The 17,477-nt window shown below is 39.6% G+C and overlaps 1 protein-coding gene across 2 annotated transcripts in view; it reads right to left on the reverse strand.

The window, feature by feature from the left end:
• The window catches only part of gli2a (GLI family zinc finger 2a), a 117,811-nt gene that overhangs the window by 43,516 nt on the left and 56,818 nt on the right, over positions 1-17,477 (reverse strand). For both annotated transcript variants that reach the window (XM_079666179.1, XM_079666178.1), the window contains exons 3-4: positions 17,317-17,422; positions 7,398-7,594 (exon numbers count right to left, since the gene is read on the reverse strand). In XM_079666179.1, the coding sequence (XP_079522305.1) occupies positions 7,398-7,594; positions 17,317-17,422 (303 nt within the window). The remainder of the gene's footprint in view (positions 1-7,397; positions 7,595-17,316; positions 17,423-17,477) is intronic.

Below are 17,477 nucleotides of genomic sequence, written 5' to 3' on the forward strand. Positions count from 1 at the left end.
GACGTTTTTGTTTTTCCCGAAATTAGAAGTTGACAGTATTAAACTGTGTACAGCCCTGGAGGTTTAGGCGATAGGAAACACATTGGTGTGTACAAATTTAAAACATGTAAATACTAAATGGGTGAAAATCGCTTGTATCCATAATGGGCAGCATTAATTTATACCTACATGACAGCTCATTGTTACTTTGTAATTCTACTCCACTACAATTCAGAGGTTAACCTGGCATTTTTACTCCACTACATTTATTTTAGTTACTTTGCAGATTCTGATTAATGATGTGAAGTATAAACAACCCTTAAAGCAGACTTTAGTTACACCTGAGTAAAATTCAGGGAAGGTGATTGTCAAGTGCCAACAATCAGGAGAGATATTTGATAGTTGGTGCTTGAGAAGACTAAAACATTTATCTGCAGATTCCTATAAAGTATATTAATTACTCGTTATTCTCTACCAACAGTTAACTAAAAACTGTATATAATTGCTATATTTGCACATCCCTTTCAAGATTTCAAGATTTTCTAAGGTTTATTGACATATCATAATACACAACTACGGTGTAGTTGGGCACTTGGGTCAAAGGTTCCTCAACAGTGCATTACAAGACATCTATCAATATGTGTGTATACCTCCACCATTAAACTGTAAAATTCTTCACATTTCTTATTCTATCTACATCAGTGACGTGCAGTGAGGTTCATGGCTGGTGAGGCACTGACTCTTTCAGAGTCAGATTTACAAATATTATATTTTTACCTAATCGAAATATTCGGCTATTTTCAAAAGCTTTTTTAGTCTGATTTTAGTCTCGATTCATTTTAAACAGACCGTTCAACAAAAGGATACCCAACATCTAAATATTGGATTGTTCTTTCTTAGTAAGATCCCATTTTCATTACAAATTGTGGTCTTACCCAGTGACGTTTTCTCCTGGAGGCCAAGGGAAGCCAGGTTTCCCCTGTTTTTTCGGATTGTAGTTATAATTTTAATAAATAAATAAAAACACTTCGTTTAGTTTCGGAAATTCTTTGTTGTGTGTTTCTGCCGGCCCGTCTCTCCCCCATTCTCATTGAGTATTTTACAAAGAGTGAAACAGCGCCCCTCTAGATGTTATGGTGAAACAGTAGATTGCACTCTCTGTTGCGAGAGGAGGCCAGCCGAAATGTGCTTCCCTTGGTGAAAAAAAATGGAGGGATTGACCAATCAGATGAGGCCCACGTCATGCCCCTGCCAACCTGTGATTGGTCAGGGCCATGCCAAGGGAAGCTAGAGGCGGCTGGCTTCCCTTGCCTCACAATCCAATCAAATCACATCAACTACGAGGTGCAGTGACGCGTCCCAAAAAGCGGAAGTAAGCTGCGCTCGGTTTCCCTCGACAAAATAGCAATGGGATTTCTCCATAGGATTTTGGAAAATAGATCGAAAAAAGGTCAGTGGAAAACTAACCTGTTTGATAAATGCACGTTTTGTTCAGTCGGATAATATCCACATGTCTACCCTACTTTTATAATTTTCGAATCATAAATCTAATCGATAGAAGATAGATAGCGTCACTGCACCACTCTCATCGCCGTTAGAAAGTAGCAAGCAACTGAAGCAAGTGCAATTGTGGAGGGTGGAGATTTGGAGTATTTAATCAAAAATAATTGGACTAAACTTCCGCTGCAGCAGCAACAACAAATACAATCTGATGACAGGCCAATGCCCAAACTGGAGCTGTGTACAGCGAGGAACAAAGGAGCGAACCGGACGTAAAGCGTGAAAGGTCTCCTGATTTAGTTTGTGAATGAATGCTTATTAGAGTTTCGTCTGGAGAGTGCGTGCGGACCTGTCGGTCAGATAACAGGCGTGTGTAAGTCCTGCATCTGAATGATACAAATGTGTGTAAAATGATACCGGGCGCTGTAATCACTCAACCGTTACGTTACATTATTACACCTCACCCCACAGTAACTGCCTTTACCTAAAGTATTCTTTAATGTGTTAATAAAGGTTAATTAGTTTGTCTGTTTTGCACATCCTCCTATTAATATCTTTGTAGGCTCCATCCAGCACTAAACTGTTTTATTGTACAGATCACTTACAGTATCTTCTTGATTTTTAAAATTCTATATTTCTATCAATGACCTTCTACTATCCCGCTATGAAATTATGTACTCTTAATATGTTTTTCATTAAATAACATTATTCAACAAAAAAATATTAAATAATGTGCTTTAACCACTAGGCGGTGCACACAACGTACACACAGCATACTAATAATAACTTTGTATTATTAGTGTAGGACACTTATGTATGTATAACATCTTAAGATGTGTAGTTTTATTCATGTTTTTACATAATTTTACAGGATATTGCTGTTCCTCATGTTTTACTTCTACACATTAATATCTGATTTGTAAAACATCACAGACAGAAAGGCATAGGCTATCCGTAGTTTAATGGTAAGCTATTGAAATTGTGATTCCATAGATGTGTCTCCCATCACCCAAATCCCCTGACTATTCTCTCAACTCAGTATTTACATTCTTATATTCAAAGAAAATCAGTAATATCTTTAAAAACTACAAGTCCTTTTCTATCAGCTGTGCACCGTTATGGTGTAAATATAACCTATCTACCAATTGGATCGAATATAAAAGTCAGCCGAATTAGTAGGAGACGTATTTTGTGAAAAGAAATGCAAGATGTTGTTTAATTATTGATATATTTATGATCCACGTCACATATTCAGTTTTGGCGGCAGTTCTCCTGTTTGTCCAGAAGTCTTCTCATCAGGGCTCTATAAATAAAGAACTACGGCAGATATGTAATATTTAATGCAGCCGAACCGTGTATTACAATGCTGTTATGTGATGACTTTCAAAGAGAAAAGCAAGAACACTCGGAATAAAGTATTATTATTTTTTTTTTAAATGTTTTCGGATATCATATCGCATTAACATCGTATCCCAACATGCATTGCGCCTAAAACATCCAATCAACAAGCTTCAAGCTGAGGATCTTGGGTAATCTGTTCAGTGGGTTTGTGGTGTGTATTGCTCGAAATGTCCCTTATAGGTCTACGTCTGTTTCCGGTGACTTTATTTACGGCTAAAAAGCATGCTAAAGAGCCCAAGATTATAGAATTAAACAAATAAATAAAAACAAGGATAATTGTGTGTTATTGTTGAGTAAATAACAGTGTGTTATTTAGAAAAGAATAACAAATTAGAAGGAAAAAAAGATTTTCAAAAATTCAGATTTCAGTATTTTGAGGCTCTAAGCCCCATTTATTTTCCTCGCAGATGGGAAAAAAAGTCAGACATCATTTGACTTAAAATAAAAAAAAAAAAAAAGAAAAGATAAAACACTGGCATGTAATTTACGTTAGAATAAATAGAATGGTTTTGAATAATAGATGAGAGTAAAATCTACGTCACTTTACAGCCCCGCCCACTTTTGGGGTACCAACACTGTCATTTGAACGGCGATCAAGCCTGAAGTCACAGAGATCTTCTGTTACTGTCCTTTGTTCTTAGAGGAAGTACAGAAACACGTAACTCTGGATTTGTTTTAATGTTTGAGGTGCAATAAACGACACAAAACTATTATTTTCTGCCTCGCTCATGAGAGTTTACGGTACGTCCACACAGCAGCTTTGAAAAAATCTTGAAAATCTTGGAGCTGGGCGTGTCTGAGAGCTTGGGGATTTTTTGCGAGCAACGCGTCCAACAACCAATCACATGAATATCCCGCCCCTGACATACAAAGCAAAAAACCCCGGGGATTTTATGCGAGCAATATATATATATATATATAAACTCTCCAAACAGGTGAAAACCTACCAGTTTCACCCACTGTCTCTGCCACCTCCCTCCATGCCTGGTTCCTCCGGTTAAATAGTTCTGGTCATAAAGAACCGGGTGATTTGCTACCGTAATTTCTCATTTCGAAATATGAGGAAATGAACTGCGGTCTGGCTCTCCCAGCCTGCACGCGGTTTGATTGGCTACTATGGCTAGCGCTTTTACTGTCAGATTTGCATAAACGGGATTTGATTGGCTGACGCTTCCAGCTCAGCTTCAAAAGTTGAACATTGCTCAACTTTTGAATCCTGAAAATCCAAAAAATCCTGGAAATCCTCGCTTTGCTTCCCCAAAAGGCAGTTCGGCGAAAAGCGAGGCAAAGTGACGTCATCCCCATTCAAAGTCAATGGGCAGAGAAGCGTTGGAAGATTTTTTTAGAGCTGCTGTGTGGACGTACCGTAACAGCTGGCGAAATTACAGCCTAGCCTACACATTTTACAGGGAAATAAAATGTTAGAAGGTAAGAGGCTTTTTATATGTCTCTATATATCGCTTGATGCACCTTACGGTGTCCATAAACATTATTAATTCAGATTTTTGGGGTATTTGTCTTTTGTGTCTTTTCTGGTTAATAGTTGTTGCATATCAGAAACAGAAACAGCTGTTTGGTAACAAAGCTGTTTGGTTGCCTTGGTGTATGGTGCATACATAAACATAGTGAAAGAAGATCATTTAAAAGATAGGGATCAAAACAATATTTTAAAAATGATTCTAACATTAAAATATAGAGAAATATTTAAATGAAATATAGATATATCAAAAAACTATGGTCAGTAGCTATGACAAAACAGCCCTGCTGATATTAAAAGAAGTAGTGTATAATCAGTTGTATGTAAAGCTTGTGCCATCTGTGGAAAAGGAATACTGGATACCTGGATACACTGTAGTACAATCCGTTTTAAATAACTTATACTTCAGTCCATTGTTCTAGTCCCCTTTCCACCTCTTATGCATTTCGCAAAGAACATTTATCACTTGCCTCGCACCCAGGTTTCCCTATCAGAGGATTTACACATACTTCACTGATCTCTGTGGTCGTACAGACTTTGTTTATGTTCTGCAGAGCTGCACAGTGTCCTCCATTTTGTGCCATACTTCCCTGCCACTTTATCAGTGACAGCATCTCTTCCGCATTGCTTCTCTTGAAAGCCAGGCAGGCATTAGTTGCCAGCAGCGTGTGCTTGGGGATTTATCGGTGCTGTGGCAGGCCTGTGGCTCCTCACTTCTCCAACCTGTTGTTTGAACAGGGCAGCGAGTTCAGTGGTGCCGCGTGTTTCTTTCTGTGCTAATTTTCATGGTTTCTCCCGCACAAACAAATACAATGAGCAGGAAAGTTGCCCGCACCGCAAAGCAAGTCTTGGATACATTCCCAAATCACCAGCATGCACACACATGCAATCACACCATAACATGCTCGGTGAAAGGTGTACTTCATGTATGGGAATACATAAGGTGCGAGGCTAATTATCACCATCAGTTAAATAATCAACTGAGTAAACGAAGCAGTCAGAGTTGGTTTATAGTCCGCAGGATACATAAATTGTGAACCCGCTCAACTGTAATACCACCTCCTTAATTTGAGCTGGTCAAAGCAGCTGCAGCAACCATGTAGATGATTTTCCACATCACTCACGGCCCCTACACACGGCGGCGTGCGTTGTAGCTTGCCGGCGGGGGGGGGGCTGAAACTCGACCAACAACCAATCACATGAATCTCCCGCCCCAGACACACAAGCACGCGGTTTGATTGGCTAGAGCTTGCACTGGCATATGATCCGATTGGCTGACGCCTCCGTCGAGGCGTCAAAAGTAGAACATTGCTCTACTTTTTCAGCGAGCACCGCCAGAGAAACTACGCTTTACTCCCACAATGCAGTTCGGCGAATCGTGACGTCACCCCATTCAAAGTGAATGGGCTGAATCGTTGAAGCGGTAACTACGTAACTTAACTTACACTTACCCCTAGTGTAAGTGCATGAGTGTTTGTGGAAGAACAGGTATGCATTGGAAGTTATTCACACATCAGGCACAGGGTTCGAGTTATAAACTGAGCTCTATGTTTTTTTTTTAAACTAATACATCTGTGCACACACACACACACACACACACACACACACACACACACACACACACACACACACACACACCAATAATAAACATATGGACAGATGTTACTATTTATAAAAATTAGCAAATGTATTTGGGAACCTATCCATGTGAACATATTTTGAGGGTGGACCTCAAATCCTCTAGGGGGGTCCGGGGCATGCCCCCCCCCCATAAGATATATTTTTTATTTTGGAGTTAAATGCATCAATCTGGTGCACTTTGAGGGGAAAATAAAGAGACTAGATCTACGGAAACACCCATATGAAACAGATGCCACATCAGGAAGACAGACAGTCACCCTGTGTGAGGCAAACCCACATTTGCGAAGCGTTGCGTTCAGAATAGCCTACATTACAAAAAAAAAATCGCCAGGACATCGGGAAACCTCCCGGTCCTCCCGATGGCCAGTCCGGGCCTACCAGAAGCCCTCTACTTGCTACAAACTTAAATATGAAAAGGTTCAACTATGCACACACACATCATCTCGGCTCGCGCAGCACGCTCACAGGCATAGATTGCGCAATATTGTATTGCACACCTTGGAGGTGCAGTGCAGGCATATTGTCATTCAAGAGATGCATATTCTTTTGGAAAGCATGTTTTTCTTTTAGCCTATTTACCCCGTTAACGTAAATAATACTCATTACATTGACACATGCATTATTTGTGATTAAAATAATGGTTGTTTGTAATGTATTAGCGACCCCCACAGATGTATGATTTCGCTGCGTCCGTGGGAGCTCAGACCCCTCCTTATGGGAGCTCAGCTCTCATTGGCTCCCACATAACTCAAACCCTGATCAGGCACCTCTACCAGCTGAGGTGATTGACAGCATGTGAGAAGCTTCTGCATGTCTTCCTCACATCCTGTTACAGCGCTTGCAATAGGTAACTAAATGTACCTGCCCTAGTGTTTATTTTGATTAAATGTTTATGATCAAAAATGTGGTTGCACTATATACGATTGGTTTATCTACATACTGTATATACATATTTAATGATTTATATTCCTTAATTTCTTGCTGTTTTGTTTATATTAAATGTATAATTATTTATTGCAATTGTTTCAGTTAGAATAAAGTAGTTTTTATTTTGAAGGCAGTTTTGGGCACTGGGTGATTTGGGCACCTGGTGTTTATATTGGAAGCAACTGGTGGTTGGGTTAGCGCACATTTGCCAGGGTGATTCAAGTCAAATCTATAGGAAAGGCTGCAAGACAATAATACATCCTGTTCATTGTACCTTTGATGATATTGGAACCAAAGGATACTTTCGCTTGGACTTAGATTATTCCCTGCGTAAGATTCGTTGACTGGGGCTTCACTGGCAGTTTTATTTTGAACTATTTTCTGTTTCATATCTTTATGATTTTCACGCTACAATATTATTACAGACAATTATTGTTAATGCTGCAACGCCGGCACGTGGGTCAGATCTTACCTTCAGCAGGACTCAGTCCTCGGGCCGCTGAGATCATGGAGAGGGTGGGGCTGCTGTGCACCGAGCGGAGGTAGTGCTCCATGTGAGGGCTCACGTAAGGATGAGGATGGCTGAACGGTGATTCTCCTGATCCGTGGGGTGACAGGCGGATCAGGGAAATATCTGAGATGACTGGACTGCCCGTCAGTCCTGGATGTCTGTGAGGAGGGAGTTAGAGTTAGACCAGTCCAAACAAATGACACAGAAAAATAAGGAAATAGAAGCAATGGAGTATGAGGGTCATAGATAAGTAGAAAAACAAGAGCAGATGCTGGGATGTGGATAGTGGAGACATCCTGTGTTAATTTAATTACCTGGATTGTGCTCAGTTATCATCGTGAGTGATCTTCATTGGTATGTTCATAGACAAGCCTTAACCACTGTTATTCCACAAAAGTGTCTGCCGTCTCAATCCACTTACACCCCCCCGGTCCCGCAGCTAATACATAATAATCCCTTTTTGTTCGCCTTCTTCTATTAAGCCCTAGAGCCACAGACAAGTCGAGACCGAGGGCTTCCCATTTCAAGGCTACCAGGAAGTGTATCCTCTATTAGTTTGGGTGGGCAAAACACTGTCAGGTTTTACATGGTGTATGATAAAAGAGTACAATTGGATGTTGAAAAACCTTAAGTAGCAGTCTATGTGGCAAGAAAAGTCAGAAGTTCTCCAACAGCCTGCCGGTCACATGGAGCTGTTCACTAAATATGTCATCTCTGACAGGTAATTGGCATCTCTGCTCGCAGAAACACAGACAAGTGGGTGTTGTAGTTCTCAAACGCCCAGAGGGGCTGAACTCCAGATAAAAACGTCTGCTGGCCGCTGGCTGTGGCACATCCCTTTGAAGGGGCACTGGTACTTATGTCGACCTAGTGTGCTCCTGCTCTGATAAGAGGCCTGCCACCCCCCCCCCCCCCCCCCCCCCCCCCTTATGTGTGGCAGGAACACCTGGTAGACAGTCATCCCTCAGAAAGTCTCTTAAGCAAGAGGAGTGACGACTGAATGACTTGGCTGTTTCATATATTGTCAATTTTCACTCAATACAATCTTGGAATGTAAGTGGACTTTAGGTGAAACTCTATGATTTAACTGAGAGTTAGGTTACAGTGATACAAGTCAACTTCTTTCAGAAACACAGAAAAAACTGAAACATTGACTTTATTAAATGTATTATGTCAACAGATTTCACTTAACTGTATTAGGTTAGTTGAAAGCAATAATATTAAGCTTAAAGTTTTTTCAGTGAAACAAAGAATTGAATGTGGAATATTATGGATTATCTTAAATGATTGATTGATTAATTGATTGATACATTTTATTTCGAACAAGTAAAATAAATAATTACAAAAAACAAAGAAATGTTGCAGTGCATAGTCATGTAAGAGAAAACTAAACCAAGTGACATTTAGAACTACAACAACAACAACAACAACAACAACCACAACATTAACAACATACAGTAAACAGTCCCACATCTAGTGTTCGAAAAGGATAATTTAATTAATCTCACCCCCTTGTCCCTAAATTATTTATTTATAATCTATAATCTATAAATAATTATAAATAATTATCATTATTAATATTATTAATTATTAGTGTTATTATTATTATTAATAATAATCTGCTTTACTTGTTGAATGACATATATACATATATACACACATATATATATATATATATATATATATATATATATATGTATACACATATACAAACATACATATATATATATATATATATATATACATATATATATATATATATATATATATATGATAAAACACATGAGAACCCAAGGACCCCTACACATTATCTTCATTAAAACTGTATGTGGCAACAAGCATTAACATTTATATATATATATATATATATATATATATATAGGTCATCAGTCAAACTCTGTTGGGAAAAAAGGACAAAAACAAGAAAAAGGGTTTAAGGTAATCAACCTCAAGAGGATTTAGATGACTCACTGTAATAATGTCAGTGAGGCCCCTACTCAATGAGCCTGAGTAACAGATGACTTACATGTCAGGCATGGGAGCCTCTTTTGAAAATGGAATTCCCGTTTGAGGTCACTTTACTGTTAGGTCAACATTTATATTCAAAGTGTTTGAATGACCCCATTGGACGGTATCAAATAATACACACTACTTTGTCCATCTCATAATAGTGAAGCATTCTGTTGTATAAAATATGACCATATTGACACTCATAATTATAAACACAATGAAATTACAATAAATGCACTATGCCCTATCTCATATTGTGAACGAAAGTAACAAATAATGTTTCTATCCGTCACGTTAACAGCTGATACAGTAAATGGCTAATGTCTTCATCCTTGGATCATGCTTCACTCTTTAAGAATGTCTCCGGCAGTCTTTCTGTGATGCTAACAAACCAAAACAGAGGACATAGCATAGCTGTCTTTATGAGTGCCTGAGAGATGCTGTTTAAGCTCACAGTTGAGCAGCCTGATGGCTGTGGTGAACACATTTGTTTATATGTGTGGTTTTGATTCTTGGCTGCAACAACTGCATGTGTAATAAAAGGGTGTAACAGATAGTTCATGTTGAATGGTGCCCGGATCACAATAGCAAGTGACATTATTTTTCTAAGGTTAGTGGTTACATCCAAAGCTTTTGTATCAGTAGGCCTATGCACTAAAAACCACGAAACATTGACTTTAATTAATGTATTATGTCAGAAAGATTTCCACAACTGTAGTAGGTTAATTCAAAGCAAAACTAATACGTTTAGATAAAAAACATTAGGTTCAACTTAATATTGTTGCTTTCAACTAACCTAATACAGTTATGTGACATTTGTTGACTTAATACATTTAATTAAAGTCAACGTTTCCGTTTTTTCAGTGAGTGCTAAGCAATGCAGACAATAGATGCCTTAAGTTTAGTTCAAATTAGATAAGTACATACATAAATATTTCTGTATAGATCTGAAATGAAAGGTGGGATTATGAATCCCCCCCCCCAAAATCCCTCTCCAGAGTTTCCCTGCTCAGTTTTTCATTCCCTGCCTGTGTGCGGACGCCAACCTGCACCCGGCCCAGCTGAGGCAGCCAACCAACCGGAGCCCGGCCCTCGCTCCATTTCCAGTAAGCGCCTGCAGACTGCTGGCCTTGTCTGAGGGCCAACTTTCTGCCGTCAGGCCCAGTCTTCCCCTGCAAACAACCATAAAGAGCCCTCTGTTCTGGGCGGGAGCGGAGAAGTGAGAAGAAACAGACGCTCCATACACAAAAACACGCCTCCCTCAGTCCGACTTAAAGCAGCATGCAGAGAAGTTGGCAGTGCCGCCTCAGATCAGAGAAGAACTACCTGGGTACACAGGCTCTGCTGCTCGCTCTCTTTCTGATCAGACAGGGAGACTCACAGCCCAGCAAAGAAATCACACTCATATTCCCACCATCAGTGGTGGGAAAATACTAAGATATTGTACTTAAGAAGAAGTACCAGAGTGTAGGAATAATCTGTTACAGTAAAAGTCCTGCATTCAAAATGTTACTCAAGTAAAAGTAAAAAAGTATTCTCATCAAAATATAGTTAAAGTAGCGACAGTAAAAGTAGTCATTGTGCAGATTGGACCATTTCAGAATAATATATATGATATGTTTTATAATGATTGATCATTAAAGTGTTCTCAAAGCTGGTAAAGGTGCAGCTAGTTTGAATGACTTTGTATACTGCAGGGTAGATTGTGAATTTACTCCAGGTGGAACTAAAGTCTGATTTAACACTTGATTATATTTCACATCATTCATCAAGATCTGTAAAAAATTTAGTAAAAATGACACAATTTGGAGTGATGTGGAGTAGAAGTACAAAGTAGCAAAGAATGTAAATACTCAAGTAAGGTACAAGTACCTCAACATGTTACTTCAGCACAGTACTTGAGTAATACTTAGTTACTTTACCTTTTGCCCAGCATTTAGATAAATACACTTCTAATGCAATATAGTCCAATACGTTTCCACCATGGAAAGAATAAAATAAATACCATCCTAAATGTATGCAGCACCTTTACCTCCATTTTGATTAGTGCTGATAAACGGATCCCGGTTTGAGCCAGATATCAAGTTTGATCAGAGTATGCTTTAAATCGTATAGTCATAAAAGATGAGGCTGGCATTATTGCATATTTTCTGAATCTTACTACCAGGCCCAAAACAACCATGTGTTAGTCCCTCTGTGAGTCCCCTGTGATCGTGCTTTATGTGTAATAATATTCAGAGCTTAAAGTGTAAACTTCAATCTGTCATAGTAATTATAATCAACATGCTCCTTCACCAGCATGTTCCGCCTACCAGAAACCTTTTTGCAATACTTTACTTCAAACCTTTATCCATCAACAATAGTTATTTGTTTCTTTGCCGATAGCAAACCAGCGTGTCGACACACAACAGCTGTAGTAAATCACCCAGACGACCTTGATAATACGGTGAAATGTGCTGCTGCTGCTGCCTGTCAGGAGGCTGCAAATAACAGTCCTGTCTGGCAGGTACCATTATTGAAGCGTTGTCGATCCACCCTTTTTCTGACAAGATGTTACTTGAAGTCTGTGTTTTCCAGAGGCTTCAGAGGCAGAGGCTGAATGGGAAGCTCTTTGAGGCCTGGCTCTTAATAAGTGGCTGCCTTTTAAAGAAGGTTCCATCATACCTGAACACAATGGATGGCTGGCCTGGTGGAAACATGCGAAGACACTATATCGAAATCTATCTAATCTAAGAATCTAAATGTTTCAATGATGCCAGATACAAGTGCTCTGAGGATCCTTGTAAGGCAGATACTTGAGCAGGAATAGATGGAGGGATCCAGTGAGGAGATAACTCCTGCAGGTAATTGCTATTTTGACTCTGTGTTCTGTACTGTGTGATTACATGCTCTCTGTTGTTCCATTGTTAAATCCCTGCTGTGAGAAAAAGGGGATTGGGACATGGCCAGCTTGTTGAGCATATGAGTAACGTGATGAGTAAGTACATAGAGTGAACATACAGAGGAGTGTGTCCCAAACAAACTCTGGACCAATCCTATGAACTACTTCACCCCAGGAAGGAAGACTTCAGGTATTTTAGCATTGATCATTTGAACCAATCTAGTTTCTTTGACAGCGTATCAGGGCCACGATAGAATCAGAATCAGAATTCCTTTATCATTCCTGCAGTGGGGAAGTGTACAGTCATACAGCAAATGTTGCATAGCATGTAAAAAAGGCAAGCAATAATAAAGAGTAAGCTAACTTGTTATATATAGAGAAGAAAAGCACACACTAGTAATAATAGAATAAAAATAAAGGCAATAAGTACACAATCATGGCTAAAAAGTTGCAGCCGTTTTAAGAACTAAGAGGCATATGTTACATTTCATTAGGTAAGTAAAGCACTTTGAACTACCTTGTGTCTGAAATGTGATATATAAATGAACTAACTTTAACCTTAACAAGGTATTGAGACATTATTAAAATAAAAATGTTGTGAAATGTATAACGTATGTTTTTCACAGTGAGTATTGTACAGTGTTGCATAAGTGTCTTTATTTCTCTCTTCAATCTCAGATCATTTGTGAATTTCTTTCGAGCAAATGAATTGATTGATAGATGTTTTTAATATTGGATTTAGTTATATGACGGAATATTAACCTTCTTCCCAGCTCAAGATCAAACTATCTTTTGATCTTACCTACAATAGTCATAATACAGCCATATTCACTATGGTGTGAATTCAGAAAGTAATGGGTCTTTCTGCAGCTGATGACTCTGCGTATTTCTCTCTGGGCTGCCACAAGATGCTGCCCAAGCAACCTGTGTTTGAGGAGCGGGTTTCTGTCCGTCCTCCTGCCTCCTGGCTGACCAACAAGTCACAATTTGCCTCTCTGGCATTTTCCCCAGTGGCTGGGGGTGGGATGAATTATGATGTGACACACTCCCTTCTGTACTTCTGGGCAGCCACGGCGATCAAGATAAATCATTGCGCTGCCCCACAGGGGACATTAAGAACTTGCCTTGGTTGTTTTTGGGGCCCTGATCAGGATGCTGAGGATTTGGACACAACTTGATACTGTACTCCCCGAGAAGAGGGGGCAGTGTACAAAGGAGGGGCCCAGTGGAATGGCAGGATAATATACTTAAATGGTAATTATCTAATATTCTGCTCCGCTGCTGTCACATTCCATTTAGTCTTTTTAGAGTGCAAGAAAATCATTTTGAGACCATGTGATCAACCGTGGAAATTTCGGGCTATTGATTTGCCACTTCCCAATCTTTTGATTGACAGGTCTCTTGTCTGTTCTGCAGCACATTCCAGGCTGTAACTCAGGGAGCATCCACATTCAAACATTATCCGTGACGATGAGCCAGGCCGGGGCCAACAGGCACGTCTGTCAAGACCACTGACAACCAATCGTCAGGGTGGAAAATCTGGCACTCCCACACTTCCATGTTAACCAACCCGAAACAATGAAGCGAAGAAACAACATGGACTCGATTTGTACACTGTCTTTAATCAACACATTCCGTGCTGCGGGCTGATTTCCTGCAGAGTGGGACCACATGTGTTTGTGTACAGGGGCGGTGTCTGCCACACAACATCCTTGGGCATTTTTCAACTTTTCTTGTGTTGCAATTTGCCCCCTACTGCCTCCCAAAAAGCATAAATACAAGCTGTGGAATGAGCGGGGGATCTGTTTTTCTCATCTATTGCATTGTCGTTGAGGTTCTGGGAACGGAAGGCTGGATTTCGGATGCTAATTACTCGGTCAAACACGTCGGCACGCTGGCTGGCTTTCCGGGCTTGTGGGTTTGGAAGATGCCCGACTCCACAATATGCAGAACATAAGTTCTGCTGTCATCCCACAAGAGGCTCCGGCATGTTTCTGCCCTCTGATGGCGGCTAAGTTCGTAAAAGGCAGTAAAACCACAGCCAGAAGGTTGCTATTTTTAAATTCTGCATCAAGACATTAGAAATGAGCAGAAAGATGGCAGAAGCAAGGCTGCTTCATGAACTGACATTGGGTAATGCAGAAACATAATCTATTGTACTGCACAGGAGATTATTTAGGGCAAACACAGCTTTTGAATAAAGGAAGAATAAAAGGGCCTTAGACAGTCCAACAAGAACCACAACTAAAGGGTACTAACAGTTTAAAGGACACAGGATGGCATGAAAAATATAAGAAAATATCTCTGGTTCATCCATTTCTATAATTTCCTTTAATAGTTACTCAATGAGTGCAATACTCTTTAATGACTGCTAATGCCTAACAAATCAAATCATTTACTTTTCAGATGAATTGTACAGCATATACAGTAAGACACATACTAGAGAGTCAGGAGATGACGTTTTGCAAAGGTAGCAGAAAGAGTCACTATGTGTCTCTTCAATATCAGATCATTGGTGGATTTCTATCAAATGAATACTTTTTGGATATGAGATAATTTACCTTTTTACTTTAATGGTCATAATGGTCAGCAGTGGGTGTAAAGTAACTAAGTAGATGTACTCAAGACCTGTGGTTAAGTACAATTTGGAGTACTTTACTTAAGTATTTCAGTTTTTTGCTAATTTGATTTTTACTCCATTACGAGGTAGATTGTGTACTTTTACTCAACTACATTTATTTAATATCTTTAGTGACTTTACGGATTTGGATTACTGATATAATCAAGTTTTAAATCAGACTTTAGTTCCACCTGGATTAAATCCACAAGCTACCCTGCAGTATACAAAGTCATTCAAACTAGCTGCACCTTTACCAGCTTTGAGAACACTTTCATGATCAATAATTATAAAACATATCATATCTATTATTCTGAAATGGACCAATCTGCACGATGACTACTTTTACTTTTTGGTACTTTAAGTATATTTTGTTGCAAATACTTTTCTACTTTTACTTGAGTATGAGTATCCTTTTGAATGCAGGACTTTTACTTGTAAAGGATTATTCCTACACTTCTACAATCTGAATACTTCTCCCACCTCTGATGGTCAGGAAATGACATGTAGCAAAGGTTGGCTCAAAACTGCTGTACACATGGGTACGTGCACATGCTCACTGATTCACTAATCTGCGATGGATCCCCCCCCTGACAGGGAGCACGGCAGAGAGACTGCAGGATCTGCATTATGACAGCTGTGACCCCCTGACCTGCAGCCCTCATAATGTTACATGCAAACAGTGATAAAGGGCGCTCCATATGGAGTTATCCCGATCCTTCAGACAGGTAGTAGAACCCTGACACGCAGATACCAGCCGCAGACAAAACGCTGCCACGCCGCGCCGACACGCTGCTCCAGTTGCCGCGACAACGCGCAGTAATTAGGTGAATTTGACGCGAGCCGGCACAGAGACAGCCGGATCAAGGTGTTGATGAATTGGTAGGAGCACTCTGTCAGAGTCACATCACATTAATCAAAACAGAACCGGGTGCAAAAGCTAGCTGTCGACCCCCCCCCCCTCCGCTTGCTTTGCAGGTGATGAATAGCTCTGCTTCACTGTGTATCACCGGATCTCGCTGAATTTAAATGTAACAGCTCGGTTCCTCACAAAACCTCTATTGATCTTACTCCTGGGTTCCTTTCCAAGTTTCGAATACTTCAGATAAGCACGAGAAGGCCGGCAATGTTCGGAAGGCACGACTTTTATGGTAATGCCACATAATAAAGTCAGAAAACAAATGAGTTTCTTCTTAGGTCGATGCAAGTTTCAAATCCAAGCCCGCAGCCAGTTTATACTAACCAATGTGAGCCCATGTTTAAAAATGTAATTTTTAGAAATGAAATAGATTTCTTCTTTAACCTATAGCCAATAATAATGCAAGGATGTTAGGATTTTTCACAAATTAAGTGCTGCCAGTTATACTCAAGTGAAGAATCTGAGTACAACACTGTTTCTCAAATGCCTTTGTCCAATAATAGAACATTTAAGTGTATGATATGTGTACATGTTATTCAGCATTTAAAGATATTTGTAGTAGTATTGTGAATTGTTGTGTTCTGTATAGTATATGTACAGGAAACATTTTGTATTGTTATATTTTTTGTTTGACCCTGACTGTAAATCAAGTTTCCCATCCTGGTTGATAAAGTGACAGGAGACAGAAGAGAAAAGTCAACAGTGTAGTTTTGTTGTAGTTCTAATGTGTCTCTCGTCCTCCCTGCCTCCCTCTTGCTCTGTGTGTCTTGTCTGTCTTTGATGTATTTTAACTCTGCTCTGTCAATACAACTCAGAAAGAGCGGCATGTTCTAGTCTCAACTCTGCTGTTGACAGATCGGAGTAAAAGGGATTGTCTGGAAGAAAGTGACAGCTGACCTCCACAACGCACATTTAGCCACTATGGATCTTTAAAAGAAAATCACAAATCACAAATCTTCAAGTGGAATTGGTGACTGTTTTACATTAAGATCAATTTTTTCTTTATGCCGTTAATCTCAAAGTGATTTTTCAATACTGCTGAAACGAGGATGACATGACTAATTTGTTACTTGTATTATCAGGTGAAAAGCACGTTTGTTTTTACCCCTTTTTATTGTTTTTATTAATCGAGTAAACAATGGAAAGGTTGGATAACCATTGTTTTCTGTGTCGTCGTACAGAATCATTTGTATCAACTTACATTAACTCGGAATTGTAAGCTGTATGATTGGATCAAATAGAAATATTCTAAAAGTCTTGTGTAACATTTTCTGGTCTTTTCATTGAAAGCCAGCCTGACATATTTGGTATCTTTAAACTTTGGGATCTCCTCCACATTATATTTGTATTTAAATAAACATGGATTATTTACATGATTTGGTACCACAGATGGAACACTGTTTTTTAGGAAATATATACTTTAACAATGACAGTGATATCAATGAAGACTCACCCATGCATGGCGTGGAGTGGATGAGGCTCATAATGGTATCGGCCCTCGTGGTGTCTCATGTCGATTGGGATGGGGGTGTGAAACGTGGGGAAGAGGTGGGGGAGACCTGGGAGGGAAAGAGAGACAATGTCATAAATCAAGAAAACAGCAAAATACAGTGA

The sequence above is a fragment of the Notothenia rossii genome (genome assembly GCF_949606895.1).
Source record: "Notothenia rossii genome assembly, chromosome: 2".
Classification (NCBI taxonomy): domain Eukaryota; kingdom Metazoa; phylum Chordata; class Actinopteri; order Perciformes; family Nototheniidae; genus Notothenia; species Notothenia rossii.